At 41.3% G+C, this 15,740-nt stretch overlaps 1 protein-coding gene across 7 annotated transcripts in view; it reads right to left on the bottom strand.

Moving 5' to 3' along the window:
• Window positions 1-2,254: 2,254 nt before the first annotated feature.
• The window catches only part of LOC123973056 (cadherin-12-like), a 93,265-nt gene continuing 79,779 nt past the window's right edge, over window positions 2,255-15,740 (bottom strand). For 6 of the 7 annotated variants that reach the window (XM_046052911.1, XM_046052909.1, XM_046052908.1 and 3 more), the window contains 3 exons: window positions 8,424-8,677; window positions 3,223-3,359; window positions 2,255-2,637 (listed from right to left, as the gene is read on the bottom strand). In XM_046052911.1, the coding sequence (XP_045908867.1) occupies window positions 2,603-2,637; window positions 3,223-3,359; window positions 8,424-8,677 (426 nt within the window). In that variant the 3' untranslated portion in view covers window positions 2,255-2,602. Of the gene's footprint in view, window positions 2,638-2,690; window positions 2,881-3,222; window positions 3,360-8,423; window positions 8,678-15,740 lie in introns of those variants that run through there. The other variant, XM_046052905.1, reaches the window with a different exon arrangement.

A 15,740-nucleotide genomic window follows, 5' to 3' on the forward strand; every position in this document is an offset into this window, starting at 1 on the left:
ACCCCACCAGAGCACTGCTCTCCCAGAATGCAGGGTTACTTGTGGTTCCTAGAGTCTCCAAAAGTAGACTAGGAGCCAGAGCGTTCAGCTATCAAGCTCCTCTCCTGTGGAACCAGGTTCCAGTTTGGGTTCAGGAGGCAGACACCATCTCCACATTTAAGAGTAGGCTTAAGACTTTCCTCTTTGATAAAGCTTATAGTTAGGGCTGGCTCAGGTGAGTCCTGAACCATCCCTTAGTTATGTTGCTATAGGCCTAGACTGCTGGGGGATTTCCTATGATGCACTGAGCTCCTCTCTCCTCTACTTTCTCTCCCTCTGTATGCAACCTCATCCCATTATTGCATGTTACTAACACAACTTCTCCCCTTTCCGGTAGTCTTGTGCTTTCTCGTCCCTCTCCTCTCTCCTCCTATCACTTCCTGCAGGTGTTTCTGGCTCTGGAGCTGTGGAGTCTGGATCTGTGGCTGCGGGTCGCCTGCTGCCCCCGTGTTCCTGCTCGACACCCTCTGCTGCAACGACTATTGTTGCTGGTCCTATTGTTGTTATTGTTATTATAATCATTAACATTACGATTGTTATCATTAACACTACTATAAATATCTGTACCATTTTTCATTTAGTCTATAGCAACATCACCTTTACTGTCTGTACCTCTGTGTGTGTATATTGTGTAGGCTGCCTCCCTCCCCTCTCTCTCCTTCCATCCCTCTCTTTTTCTCTCTGTTCCTCTCCTGCCCCCTCTCTCTCTCTCTCTCCCTCTCTCTCCTTCACCCCAACCGGTCGAGGCAGATGGCCGCCCACCCTGAGCCATGGTTCTGCTCGAGGTTTATGCCTCTTAAAAGTTAGTTTTTCCTTGCCTCTGTTGCCTAGTGCTTGCTCCTGGAGCTGTGGAGTCTGGATCTGTGTTTGCGAGTCACCTGCTGCCCCATGTTCCTGCTCGACACCCTCTGCTACAATTATTGTTATTATTTATTTATTATTTATTATTATCATTAACATTATGATTATTCTTAACATTACTATAAATATCTATACCATTACTCATTCAGTCTATAGCTTACATTACCTTTACTGTCTGTACCTCTGTGTGTATATTGTGTGGGCTGTGTAGCATGGCGTCAAAAATTGATGATTCACCATAAAACAGGAAATTGTTAAAACTTCAGTGTACATGCTCAGGTATGTTCCAAAATGTACATTTATGATAACAGTTCCACACTGAACACATCCATATGCCAACATTCACTCAGTCATAGCGCCACCCACTAGAAAAAGGAAGTGTCTTAGTATTTACTCCTGGTCCGTGTACTTCAGTGTTTGTTATTTCGATCTGTTCAGTATCTGTCTTACAGTTGTTGAGTTTTGGGTTCGGCCCTGTCTGTTGTCCTTTGTCCAGTATCTGTTATATCGTCTGTTGTGTTTTGGTATTTCCCTTATTTGCTGTTCTGTTCCATGTTTAGTATTCTTTTGTTTCCCAGTCGCTTCCGTCTCTGTTCCCTACTCCATTCTGTTAGTCTGTTGTCATGTTTCCTGTTTTGAGGTTAGGTTCCTGGTCTTGTGATCTGTTAGCCCTGTGTCTTAGCTCCTAGTTCTGTGTCTCAGTTCATGTCTTAGTGTTTACTTTTGGTCTGTGTACTTCTGTGTTATTTTGCCCTTGCCTGCTCTGTGTTCTCTTTAATCCCAGCTTCATTCTGTTTTCATTGTTGGTTGTAGTTCTTGGTGATCTGTCTGCTTGTGTCTTTATTAGTTTATTTTTATTCCTCTGATCTGTTATGTGTTCAGTAACCTGTGTCATGTCTGTTCCCCCTGTTATCACTCTGCATACAAGTCTCTCTGTTTTCCCTGCTCTCTCTCTGCCTGCCTGTGTGCCTCGTTAGCCTCATGTCCCTCACCTGTGTACCTCCTCCCAGCTCGTTAACCCTGTGTATATACCCTTGCTTGTTTCCCTCAGTCTTTGTCCGGTCATTGTCACGTGTATGCTCAGTTGGTTGTTGTTTGTTCTGCAAGTTGCTGCATTCTGTTCTGGGTTTTTTGATGTACCAGTTTCCCTGTACCTGTGAGTTTGGTTCATGCCTTGCCCTGGATTAAATACTCTGTATCTCAGTGCTCTATGTCATGTATTTGGGCTCTCACCTGCTTTGCACACCCAGCAATCCTGACAAAAAGGTTGTGCTATCTGTGAGTTTTTGTCAAAGGGCATGTCGGTGGTGTGGCCTACAATATTGATGATTCGCCATTAAACAGGAAGTTTATTGCTTAACTTTATTGCACATGCTCAGATATGTACCAAACTTTACATGCTTGATAAGAGTCCCACCTTGAACACATGTACATGCCAGTATTCACTTAATGTCATAGTGCTGCCTAATAGCAACAGGAAGTAAGCCATTTCTAACAGAAATCATTTAATTTAAATGGCATTTTTCGCAGCGTGGTCCACAACTTGTACTGGTACACAACATATAATTAGCTGGTATTGTTTAGCGCCACCTAGGGGACACAGGAAGTGATGTTTAACTCCTTCATGACCAGTCCAAAATGCGTGATAGGTCTACCGACCTCTGTCCCCTGCGTCACGGCTGCGTCAGGCTCAAGATGTGTGTCACGGTGTGAGGGCTTGTCCAACACTGTCTGCAGCTTTAATCATCATTAATATTGCTGTCATCATTAGTACCAATATTTATTTTCATTGATGTCTGTATCAATACCACCTTTACTGTTCTTTAGCATTTCTGTGTGCATATTGCGTTGGCTGCTGCTATCTCTCTCTCTCACTTCCTCCCTCGAGCCTAGGGTTCTGTTCAAGGTTTCTACCTCCTAAAAGGTGGTTTTTCCTTGCCTGGCACCAATAGCTTGCTCATGGTAGGAACTGTTGGGTCTCTGTAAATAATATTACAAAGAGTACGGAATAGACCTGCTCTTGATGGAAAGTGCATTGAGAACTTCTGATATGAAGTGGTGCTATATAAATAAATTGAATTTAGCATTCATGGCTATTTAAATAACATGCAGGAAAGGTAGACCCTGCCACTAACAATAAAAACTACTTTAAAGACTAATTACAGCATCTCAATTAATTTGTTTATTTCTTCTTTCTATTAGTGAGACAATGCTAAACACTATCAAAAATAGGGTATGATTTTTAGGATTATAACTTTAAAAAGGTCAAAATACAATAACAGACAAAGTGACTGTGTATGCAGGATGCTTTTGGTTACTTACTGACTTTGGTTGCAACCACAGTAATATTGTGCTGCACAGTTGTCTCTCTGTCCAGGTATTCATTAGTGGAAATGGTTCCTTCAACGGTGTCGATGTCAAAACAGCTGTCAGACTCTGCGTGCCATTCCAACGAATACCTGCAAAGATAAGAGCACATAAGAGGGAAACCATGTTACCATGTGGCTGGGTCCTCAAAGGACATATATAGATTTCAGAAATGTGCTCATCCAGCACTGAGTTGAGAAAGGGTTTTTCAGAGGAGAACCCAGTACCTGGGTGTCTGTGGCTTAAGGAGTAGAGCAGTTGTTTACTTATCAGAAGTTCAGTGGTTTGATCCCTGCGTCCCCCACTCTGCATATAAAATTTTGCAGCCACCAGCCTACGGATCACAATTCATCATGAACGGCACCTGCCGATTGCCAAGAATAATTCTTACGGGAGCTTTTCCACCAAAGATTTTACATCTCAAAATAATGGGCACCTGAGAACCAAACATAGCCTAACCTGCTCCGCCACCACGTGTTGCAGTGGATATCATCTTTCTTAGAGGCCGTCCTGAATGATCTTCAGAACTTAAGAACTAGTCTTATGTTTAAGTCTCAGAGAAATTAATTTTATCACCTCAGATTTGTTCGTCTTCCCTGGTATCCTTTTTGCTATTGCCAAACTGAACATTAATCAAAATTATTAGTTTAGCATTAACATTAGTTTAATTCATTTTCATGTTAAAAAACATTTAGCTATAAATAAATGCAAATATTGTCAGCCCAAATTTTTTTATTGTTATACACTACTGTTCAAAAGTTTGGGGTCACTTAGAAATGTCCCTATTTTTGAAAGAAAAGCACTGTTTTCTTCAATTGAGATAACAGAAATACAGTCTAGACATTGTTAATGTGGTAAATGACTATTGTAGCTGGAAACGGCTGACTTTTAATGGAATATCTACATAGGTGTGAAGAGGCCCATTTCTAGCAACAATCAGTCCTGTGTTCTAATGGTTCATTGTGTTAGCTAATCGTGTTAAAAGGCTAATTGATGATTACAAAACCCTTGTGCGATTATGTTAGCACAGCTAAAAACGTTTGTACTGATTAGAGAAGCTATAAAACTGGCCTTCCTTTGAGCTAGTTGAGTATCTGGAGCATCACATTTGTGGGTTTGATTATACTGTCAAAATGGCTAGAAAAAGAGAAACTCAACAGTCTATTCTTGTTCAGAGAAATGAAGGCTATTCCATGCGAGGAATTGCTAGACCCTCACAGGTCCTCAAATGGCAGCTTCATTAAATGGTACCCGCAAAATGCCACTCTCAATGCCAACAGTGAAGAGGCGACTACGGGATGCTGACCTTCTAGGCAGAGTGGCAAAGAAAATGCCATTTATGAGACTAAGTTTGAGGTGTTTGAATCACACAGAAAAACATTTGTGAGACACAGAACAAGTGAACAGATGCTGGAGTGCCTGACGCCATCTGTCAAGCATGGTTGAGTTAACGTGATGGTCTGGGGCTGCTTTGGTACTGGTAAAGTGGGAGATTGGTACAAGGTAAAAGGGATTTTGAATAAGGAAGGCTATCTCCATTTTGCAATGCCATGCCATACCCTGTGGACAGCGCTTGATTGGAGCCAATTTCCAGTCATTGTCAACAGGACAATGACCCAAAGCACACCTCCAAACTAGGCAAGAACTATTTAGGAAAGAAGCAGTCAGCTGGTATTCTGTCTGTAATGGAGTGGCCAGCGCAGTCACCAGATCTAAACCCTATTGGCCAGTCCAGCTTGTGGGAGGTGCTTCAGGAAGCGTGGGGTGAAATTTCTTCAGATTACCTCAACAAATTGACAGCTAGAATGCCAGAGGTCTGCAAGGCTGTAATTGCTGCAAATGGAGGATTCTTTGACGAAAGCAAAGTTTGAAGGACAAAATTATTATTTCAAAAAATCAGTATTTCTAAACTCGTCAATGTCTTGACTATATTTTCTATTCATTTTGCAACTCATTTGATGAATAACAGTGAGTTTTCATGGAAAACATGAAATTGTCTTCACAATCACATAAAGTTTGGTACAGATGTGAGCATGTACACTTTAGTTGTAACAACTTCCTGTTTCGAGGCGAATCATTGATATTCCACTCCACGGACTGTCTGGGTGGACCACAACTCACCATTTGTACAACATGTGATCATTGATTGCACAGCGAAAATTTCTGGAAAGTTGCACGGAGGATGAGGTAAATCGGCAAATATGACAAATCCAAAATGGCCGTCTTCTTTTTGTTTTTTGACGCTCCTTGCATGTGTTCAAAGTTTGCGGGTTGCCTGTTAATCTGAAGGTTGGAGGTTCAATCCCCGGTTCTTCCAGGCTGCATGTCAAAGTACTGACAAATTAGCAGCTTTCTTTACACCCGGCTGATCGCGCTGAAGCTGACCGGGGCGCCCAGGCCCACAGACATCCCCACTGAGATCTGGAGGAGGAAACACAGAGGTTGCAGAAGAGGAACGAAACAGTATGGGAAGAGAGAGGGGTCCAGGCAACTGAGACTTAGGAGAAGGAGATTTAAGCTGTGTCTCCCCTCTCTCATGGGCAACGTGAGATCACTGGCTAATAAGATGGATGAGCTAACAGCTCGGGAGTGTTGTTTAATGTGAGCTGCCATACTAGAGAGGAGAGGACCCTGGATGCATACAGCTCTTCCCCCCTCCCCCCACTGGGCAGGTCAGACTACAACCTGGTTCACATCAATCCCTGCTATGTGCCTCAGGTGAAAAGGCAGTCTGCGACCATAAGGACGGTGATGAGATGGTCGGAGGAGGCCTATGAGACTCTTCAGGTAACAGACTTGGATGCACTCTGTGAGCCACATGGAGAGGACATTGATGGGCTTCCTGAGTGTATCTCAGACTACATTAACTTCTGAGTGGACTGCACTGTCCCAACAAAGACTGTCCATTGTTACCCAACACAACAAACCGTGGGTAACAAAAGGACATCAAAGACATCCTGAATGCTAAGAGGAGGGCTTTCAGAGATGGTAATAGGGAGGAGGTGAGGGCCATTCAGGGGGACCTGAAGGTAAAGATCAGGGAGGCTAAGGAGGAAGCTGGAGTGTAAACTCCAGCAGAACAACATGGGGGAGGTCTGGAGCGGCATGAGGAACATCACTGGCTTCAGACCGACTGGCAGCAGAGGAGTTGAAGGCAGCTTGGACAGGGCCAACGAAGTTAATCTGTTCTTTAACAGATTTGATGCTATGGCTCCTGCCTATCCCCCCCACTAATTCAACTGCTGTCTGCCCTCAAACACCTCCAACCCCACTACTTCTGCCTTCCTCCTCCTCCGAACTGACCCGCACCCTCCTGTGAGACCCCAACCTCCCCCTCTGGCTCTCAGGTGCGCCTGCAACACTGTGTGTCAGACAGCGTGGTCAGCAACACCAGCGCCAAGCAGGGGACTGTCCTCTCTCCCTTCCTCTTCACCATCTACACCACAGACTTCAACTACCACAGAGTCCTGCCATCTTCAGAAGTTTTCTGATGACTCTGCTGTGGTTGGATGTATCAGCAAGGGTAACGAGGCTGAGTACAGAGCTGTGGTAGGGGACTTTGTCACATGGTGTGAGCAGAACCATCAAGACTAAAGAGCTGGTTGTGGATCTAAGCAGAGCCAAGGCACCAGTGAGCCCTGTTTCCATCCAGGGGGTCAGTGTGGACATTGTGGAGGATTACAAATACCTGGGAGTGCACATGGACAAACTGGACTGGGCCAAGAACACTCAAGCCCTCTACAGGAAGGGCCAAAGCCGTCTCTATTTTCTGAGGCGGCTGAGGTCCTTTAACATCTGCAGGATGATGCTGAGGATGTTTTATGAGTCTGTGTGCTATCCTGTTTGCTTTTACATGCTGGGGCAGCAGGTTGAGGGTAGCGGACGCCAACATGCTCAACAAACTGATCCGCAAGGCCAGTGATGTTGTGGGGGTGGAGCTGGACTCTCTGTCGGTGGTGTCAGAGAGGACTACATGTCATCTTGGACAATGTCTCCCACCAACTCCATGACGTGCTGCTCAAACACAGGAGCACTTTCAGTGCAAGACTCATTCCCCCAAAATGCACCACAGAGCGCCACAGGAAGTCATTCCTGCCTGTGGCCATGTGCAATATTACCTGTTTAATTATTAATGTGGAATATTCTATGATGCTTTTTATTCAATAGTACTTTTTGGTTCACTGTAATAATTCTTAATAATATAAATATTGTACATACCCACACTCCTTTATATTTGTGTTTATATTTATACTCATATTTATATACTCTTTACCTATCTACCTTGACAAGTGTGCAATTATGACAAAATAAATTCCCTTTGGGGATCAATAAAGTATTTCTGATTCTGATGCCTGTGACACTTCACGTGCGAGGGCCTGTCCAGCGCTGATTTATTTGGCCCAGTCCACTGTTGTCGAATAAAATATATAGAGCTATTAACTATTTTAAGGAAACACTGATATCCAGGTAAACATTGATTGTATTTAGAAAGACTAAGATACAAATTTAAAAACACCACAGCAAGTCAGTGGAAACTGAAAGCATGTCATGCTTCAAAGCACCAATAGAGGGCAATCTATGACCACAAATGTGTGGCAGAGCACTGTTTTGATTGTGCTTGTAGTTTCTGTGACATTGTAGTCCAGTGTTGCAAAATAACATGAAGGCACAGAAAGGCTAATCTTATTCCATGTATACAATTACTGCATTTAGAAAGACTAACAACATACACATTTAAAACCGACCACTGCAAGACAGTCTACACACAGGTTTTTGAAGTTAAAAGCATTTATCACTGCTGCCGAAAAGAAATGCTTGGGATACCAGTGCTCTAATCAAGCAAGCTATAGAACAGCACATCTGATAAAGCCACAATTTGATCATTTGTTGATGGTAAAGTGCATTTTCTTAAAAAAGAGATTTTAGCTAGCATTTTGGTGTTTTAAGTTAGAAGACATGTTTAGTTTTTTTTTATCAAGTTCAAACACCATAGAGGTGTTTAAAGTTGAAACCATAGCATTCACACTAACAATAATAAAGAGCGAAGACAACTAAAGTGTGAGAGGTACAGCACACCAATGAAACAATGTTGTTTTTTGCTGCGCCATCAGGGTGCTGTTAATATATTTCCCACTGACTAATGAATTCCTTGTTACCTTACAGCACTGCTGCTGGCATCCAGGTCGTGAGCCGTCACAGAGCCAATGATGGTTCCTGGAGGAGTGTCCTCGTACACATCCATAGAGTAGGAGGGCTTGGTGAACACAGGAGGCTCATCCATGTCAAGGACATTCACCTTTACTGTTGCTGAGTCCTTGAACGGCCCCAGGTGAAGGAAACGGGAGTCCAGTTGTGTGTTGGATGCCTCAACCTTGAAGGTGTATGACTTCTTGTTCTCATAGTCAAGAGTCTGCAGAAACACAAGAATAAACAAAGTGAGAGATGTTGGGCATTCAATCCCAAGATAATGCAGATGCACTAATAATTATAGCTGAAACTTCTATTTTAATGTGTGAGCTCTAACGGCATTTTTATTTGTTTGTATCACGAGTCTGACAGAGAGATACACTTCTAATTGAATCAATCCAGCTGTCTACAAGACAATACTTATGTAATAATTTTACACTTTCCATCTTACCAAGGTATTTCTGTCTATAATTGAGTCTCAAAATTCTTATTTTGTTAATGTAATTGAAGAAATCTGCCAGCACAGAATATTTCAATAGACATAGACATATATGTCTCTATCTAAAAAAAAGAGGTTGACCACTAGACTAGAAAAATTAAACTTGATCTAATAAAAATTCTTCAAAAAGATGGTTTCACTGTTCATTTATTTCACTCAACAACACAGTCTGATTCACTTGCTACAGGGCCTCTGGGCAGAAATAAGCTACTGGGCCCCTATGTACTAGGGATAAGTGATCTGTATCTGTTCAACAACTGAAAATGGCCACATTGTATATTTGATATAGAGTAGTTCACCTTTAGGATGGTGACCCTGTCACTGTTTTTCATGTAAATCAACATGCAAATGTCCTTGTCAAGGTCCAGAAGTTTATTTCTGTATTTCTTTTTAACCAGCCCCACCCTGCAGCCTGGTATACAGTATGAGGAGCTGGATACCATGTTCTGCCAGACAGATTTTACTTTAACAAGAGAGTTTTAATATACTCCTTTGTCTATTTTATTATTTATTTAATTATGTTTTAATTTGTCACTTGGCCGGACAGAGGGGCAGAAATGGGGATGGAGGGCACAAACACCACACAAACAGACACCACAGAGAAAGGACAGCACCTGCATGACAGGGGGTGGGGAAAACAGGAAACAACAGAGGAAAACACTAATTGCAGAAAGCGAAGACACCTGCAATCTCTATATTTCTAGTTTGATGTCGGGGTTAGTGGGTACTTGAATATTAAAAACACCATTGTTCTTGAGCCAGTGATATTAGGGACAAAAAATGACATATCTATAAATGAACAAATAATAAATGCAGAAATAAATAATGAAATGAATAAATAAATTAAAATTAAATATAGTTTTGTAATAAAAAAGGCTGTTTCTGTATTTATTTATGTATTTCTGTATTTATTTCTGAATCTCTACATTTATTTATATATTTATTTATTATTTCTACATTTATTTACGCCTGTTGGTCCACATTTCCACATTTATTTATGCCTGTATTTCCACATTTCCACATTTATTTATGCCTGTGCACGTATACTAATTGAGTGGGTGGTGCCAACGTCAGTCTGAAGCAGGATTGGTTATAGCGATGTGATCAGATCTACTACTACTGTCTTGACATCACTGGAGAGTGGGTTGAAGCCAATTCTCTGGTCTGGTCGCTGGCACTAAGGGCGTTAAAGATAGTGGTCGGGGCAACGAGGCCACTGGTCAAAATGCATTATCACAGTAATGCATTATTGCATATATTACCAGTATACTTTTTATTTAATGGTATAACATTATACTAACACTAATTTATACTAGTTTCTCCTTCAGGTTGTGCCTCTGCAGTGCAGTGTCAGGATGCCACTGTGCTAATGTTCCAGCCTCCTCCTTGTATGTACCAACCAATACACAAGCCTACATGTAAATGGGACGTACTGGTAACTACTTTTTCAACTCAAGCACTGGATGTAACAGTTGAAACTTCCTGTTTTCAAGCTGGTCAGCCACATCCCCCAGCAGGTCTGCCAGCAGCCTCCCTCTCGAGGCCATTGTGTGAATTTATTGTCTCTATTATACTACAAGTTTATCTACACAGTAAACTCAGCAGTAAGTCTGAACATTTAGAGTGTAAAGTTAATATTTAACACTACACCACACTAAGAACTGCAAATCAAGTTCTACACTAAGAAAGAAATAACATCCACTGTTATTCATAATTTATTTTTAATTCACTCTTCATTAGTGTTCAACCTTTTCATTGATTTCTGCAAATGGTAAAATTCACTCAAATTGACTCACCTGAAGTGTTAATCTTGCCATACACCTTGTTGAAATAAAAATAACTACTTTCGAGTGTACAATTTTCTACTTTAGCATGTCTAGCTTACACTTAAAACAAAGAAACCTTTTAAAAGCGGATTTATCTATGTAATCCATACAATTTATTAAAAATAATAACATTTAACCTCAAGGTTTAGTTTGTAGTTCTGTTTTAGTGTGACATCTCCTTTAGCACTTGCTATTAAACTGCACATTTATTTTAAATACGGAAATTGTTGTTAAAATACATGATGCATGTAAAATCTCTCAACACTGAAAATGTTTGTTTAAAGGTCATTCCAGGGGAGAATTGTTGTCCATAACAAACGTCATTATCATGCCATCATTGGTATCTACGAATTGTTGAGAATTTATTTTGAGAGAACATATTATTTGTAAGAATAAATAACTTAACATTCATATTCATAAAACTGTTAATCTGTTAAATATGTAGTTAAAAGGAGAACTGCATTTCATTTGGAGTTACATTAAAAAGGGACTTCATTACCCAGGAGGCTCTAGGAAAAGGAGTACGTGAGGTGATGTGATGTGTGTGTGGCCGGAAGCAATGCTGTAACTCTTGTTTAGCACACGCCAACTGTATGTTGTTTTTTTCGGTCTTTTGTTTACTCACTAAAGGACGTCTGAATGGAATTAACAGTCTCGCTTCTTCATTTTTAATTATGAGCTGATTCTGCTACACCAATCAACTCTAACCAAAATCTACCAAATAAGCCCTGAGAGAGTTGTCATGCCAAATTGTGCCTGCTGTTTGTTTGTGTTGAATGTGTCTCATGAGATTTTAGAGTGAGAACTGTCTTTGAGATTTCAGCTTCCTGTTAAAAACTGAGTGTCTCCTGGAATCCATCTACTGCACTAATTTAAAACTTTCTGTACCTACGAGTCATTTCAACACCAAAATAAGTGAAAATGGGGCCCAGGTTTAAAAATACTGAGATTATCCTTTAACCAACTGTTGCTGTGAGGAGTCAGTCAGAGCTTTCTTTGCCTTGATGATACGACCTCCACCAGGTTTCTTGGTCAGTGCAGATTCAATTAACTGTAAAAGGAGTAAGACAATATTCACTAAAAATAAAAAATCATGAACAATACACCTACAGAAATAGCTACCAATGAAAAAACTGTGCAAAGGAGGCTCTCACAATAAATGTTACACATCAACTTAAGCCTAGATCACACTACATGATTTTTAGCCCGATTTGGCGCTTGGCGAGCTCAGCGAGCTCGGTGACCGTCAGGCTGTGATTGGGAGTAAATCAGCGATAGTTCGGCGGTCACCAGTCGTTATGTGTGAACTACTTAACGAAGCATCAAAACGGCTCCCCGACACATTTCTGACACATCGCCTGTCAGATATCTAGCATGCCAAATATCTGGAGGAGTCTGCCGACTCGATATCCACATCAAGGCAATGAGAGCAGGCAGCTGGCAGAGCAGGCAGCTACTTTTTCACTGCAAAACACTTTTTACTCCCCTCCAGTTCTCTCTGTAGCTCAGACAATCCCTCCAGATTCTTTGTCTTTATAATTGCTATCTTTATAAAAACAAACAACAGCTGTTTTGTGTTTAAGTTTGCATTGTTATGGCAGAAAATTGTGTCCTCTTACATTTAATCATTTATGTATGATCTTTTAATATTATTATTATTACTATTATTGTTATAGATATGTATTGTGTTTTATCCTTAATCTTTCCTCTCCTATACTCCTTATGTTGGTCTGTCCACATTTTCTAGGGTTTAGGTCAGAGCTGTGAGATTGTTTTGGTGTTTTACTCTCTTGATGTTCCTCTCCTCTCCTGGAATGTTCATTCAAGGCTGAGAGAGGATCTCTGTTCCCCAAAATATAGAAACATATATAGACAGTGTAAATGATGATGCATCCCTTTGCTCGGGGCCAGACGCCCGATTCCGCCCTAGGAGGCAGGTCTCTGAACCAGCTGTATATGTGTTTTAGTACTTTTCTGTTTATTCTCTTTTGTTAAATAAATTCTTCAAAGACAACGGTTGGTTGTAACTTAATTCTTTGCTCAACCCCTCACCAGGAATATAATTTCCACGACACGCATCATTTAAAGTTTCACGTTTCACATTTCACGTGTGTTTTCTTGCCAAAACATATTTTGGAGACCAGCGTCAGGTGACACAGCCGCTGTCAGCTTGTGTAGTGGGTGACCCCCGGTCACCGATCAGTCACGTGTGAACGCCACAATGAGTTCAAGACTGCCATCACAAGACGGCAAGTTGTGTAAACGGCACGGCCATCGGCCGACGCTGAAAGTCGTGTAGTCTGCACGAGCCTTTACATGTTTGACATCATTATCAGCCTTCTCTCGTTTTCTGGAAGCGCTTCATTCCTCATCCAGGATTACTGTACCATCTGAGCCACAAGCTGAAACATACAGTGCTGAGTTGGTTACGACATCAAGCAGTGGGCTGGTGGACTGGGAAGAGCTGGAAGAGTTCCCCTTGGAATCTAAGTGTAGTTCAGGAGAGAGAGGGAGGAGAGAAGAAATAAACACCATTTGTTGATTTTTCACGACTAAAGTATGACTGGGTCTTAGTCATAATCCATGGATTATGCTGAAAGAAATGGAAATCAAGTTTACCGTTGCCAGATCTGATATATATACACAAATACACCAGCATTGGGTTGCTGTGCTACTTCTTCAGAGACGTCTGCATTCCCTTCTCATTATAAACTCTGATGCCTCCGCTGCCAGCTGGGATGGAAAACTTGATGAAAGCTTAGGGAAAAAACACAAATTGAGTCATCTCACATGAAAAGCTCAAGATAAAGAAAGGGTATACCCTGAAACACTCTCAGTGATACCTTTTGACCATGATACTAATCACAGGTCGCGACAAATTAGTGGTAAAACCATGACATTGCCATATAACTCATATTTAGAGTGGGAATTATTATATTAGAACTTCAAATTTAAACTTAACTGAATAAGCTATTAAATATATCACTATGTGAAAGAAATTGTGGTCTGTAACAAAACAAACTTGACTTCTTAAATCTCGAGAACAAGATTTGTAGGCCAGGGCTTCTCTTCAAAACTACAGTACCTTTATCGAAATTTGGCCATATTTCGCATAATTGTGCATTAATATTATACTGTAAGTACACCAATGAGAATGTCTAATTAAATGCACACCGCTTGCACACTGTAAGCTTGAATATTTACATTATGGCAGAAAGTAGGAGTAGCTGTTTTGAAGCATGACACATATATACATATATATAAATATGTGTGTGTGTGTGTGTGTGTGTGTGTGTGTGTGTGTGTGTGTGTGTGTGTGTGTGTATGTATATATATATATATATATATATATATATATATTTAACTTATTAGCATTACCACAACGGACACAGTTACTATCTCTGGCTTTAAATGAAATGTAACCGAGCCTATGACCATTTTGCGTGCTCATGCCATCCCAGCAAACAACCAATAGACCAAATAAGACATGAAGCGAACGAGGGCGTGAGGTAGGCCTGTACAATGAGAGGAAAAGCTGCAATAACATTGTTATATATTGAGATGATGATATCAATTGCCATACATAAAAAATATTGAAGTGCGCATAGTGGCTGCCTGGTTGTTTTTAAATTCAATATAGGGTTTGTATTAAATATTCTAAATTCAACTAAATGCTGTTTATAGAGCAGCAAAATGAATATTAACAACAGCAAAGTCAATATCTGACACCACAGTACTGAGTGATGTTAACAAAGAATGAAAATATCAGTCTGTTTCAGTCTTTCCCCTTTGAGGGAACTCGAACTGCGTCGGTGACGACACTATGGGAACGCCTCTGGGCGTGGCAGGGCTGAAATAATGAATGAAACTACTCCAATCCTATTGGCGTTGCTAGAACGGTAGCGTGTGACGGCGTAACTGGAGCCGTATATAAGCACGCCGGTGTGGTGTCCGAACAATAATGCTGCGATGATGTGTTGAGAAGAAATCCGCTTGACACTGTTCTTGATCATAAAAGTTTATTACATCAAGGAGTTCAGCATCAATTACAAGCTCTGCAGCAGCTTGGAGAGTGACCCAGCCCGATGGCCACTCTGTCTCTCTGTACATCAAACACAGCTTAAATAGGACATGTTTAGGTATCTGCTAAATACCATATAAGGGTTTGAGTCTGCAATCTAAAGCTCCAATCCATATAAGGGCACAGTGCTGTAGGACACCATAGAAGGGTTCAGTCCCTTCATAAACACTAATCACTACTCCCCCCTAACACTGGGTCAGAGGTCAAATTCCATAGGAGGGTTCACTTTTTACACACCCATCAATCACTCCTCCCCCCTTAAGAGTTCACTGAACCTCTATCCAGCTGCTAGAGCAGAGGTCACTAATAGGCGGACCGCGGTCCGGATCCGGACCCAGCCGCCGTCCTCTCTGGACCGCCGACCTACAGCCCATTTATTATTGAGACTTACTACCTCGTGACGGAGCGTTTCTATTTTAACCCGCGCAGCTTTTCTAGCATTTACTGTACTGGTTTAGAGGACCAGGAAACTCACAGACCAATCGCATGTGCTCCAATCGTCTCATGTGACGCTGCTCAGCCAATCAAATCTGTGCATACCGATGCTTGCGAGTCGAGTCCGCGAGATTCACCAGAGACGTTTTGGAAACACACCCGAATTGAGGAGACGAAAGATAAAAGAGATTTCACATGACTTTTAATCAAGAATGTACAGATATTTACATGTACATTCCTCCCACGGGCAGTTCAAAACCAGAATATCTCATAGATCTCCAATATGCTAGCTGGAGCACACGTTTCTCACTGAACAACAGAAAGTAGGAAAGTGGTAGCTCTGTAAGAGGAAATGAAAGAGAAGAGGAGGCATTACAGCTGTTCATTTGTGTGTTTATTATAAAATTGGTTAAGACTACACTTCATCACTTCAAGCTACACTTTT

Source organism: Micropterus dolomieu, linkage group LG06 (genome assembly GCF_021292245.1).
Source record: "Micropterus dolomieu isolate WLL.071019.BEF.003 ecotype Adirondacks linkage group LG06, ASM2129224v1, whole genome shotgun sequence".
Lineage (NCBI taxonomy): Eukaryota > Metazoa > Chordata > Actinopteri > Centrarchiformes > Centrarchidae > Micropterus > Micropterus dolomieu.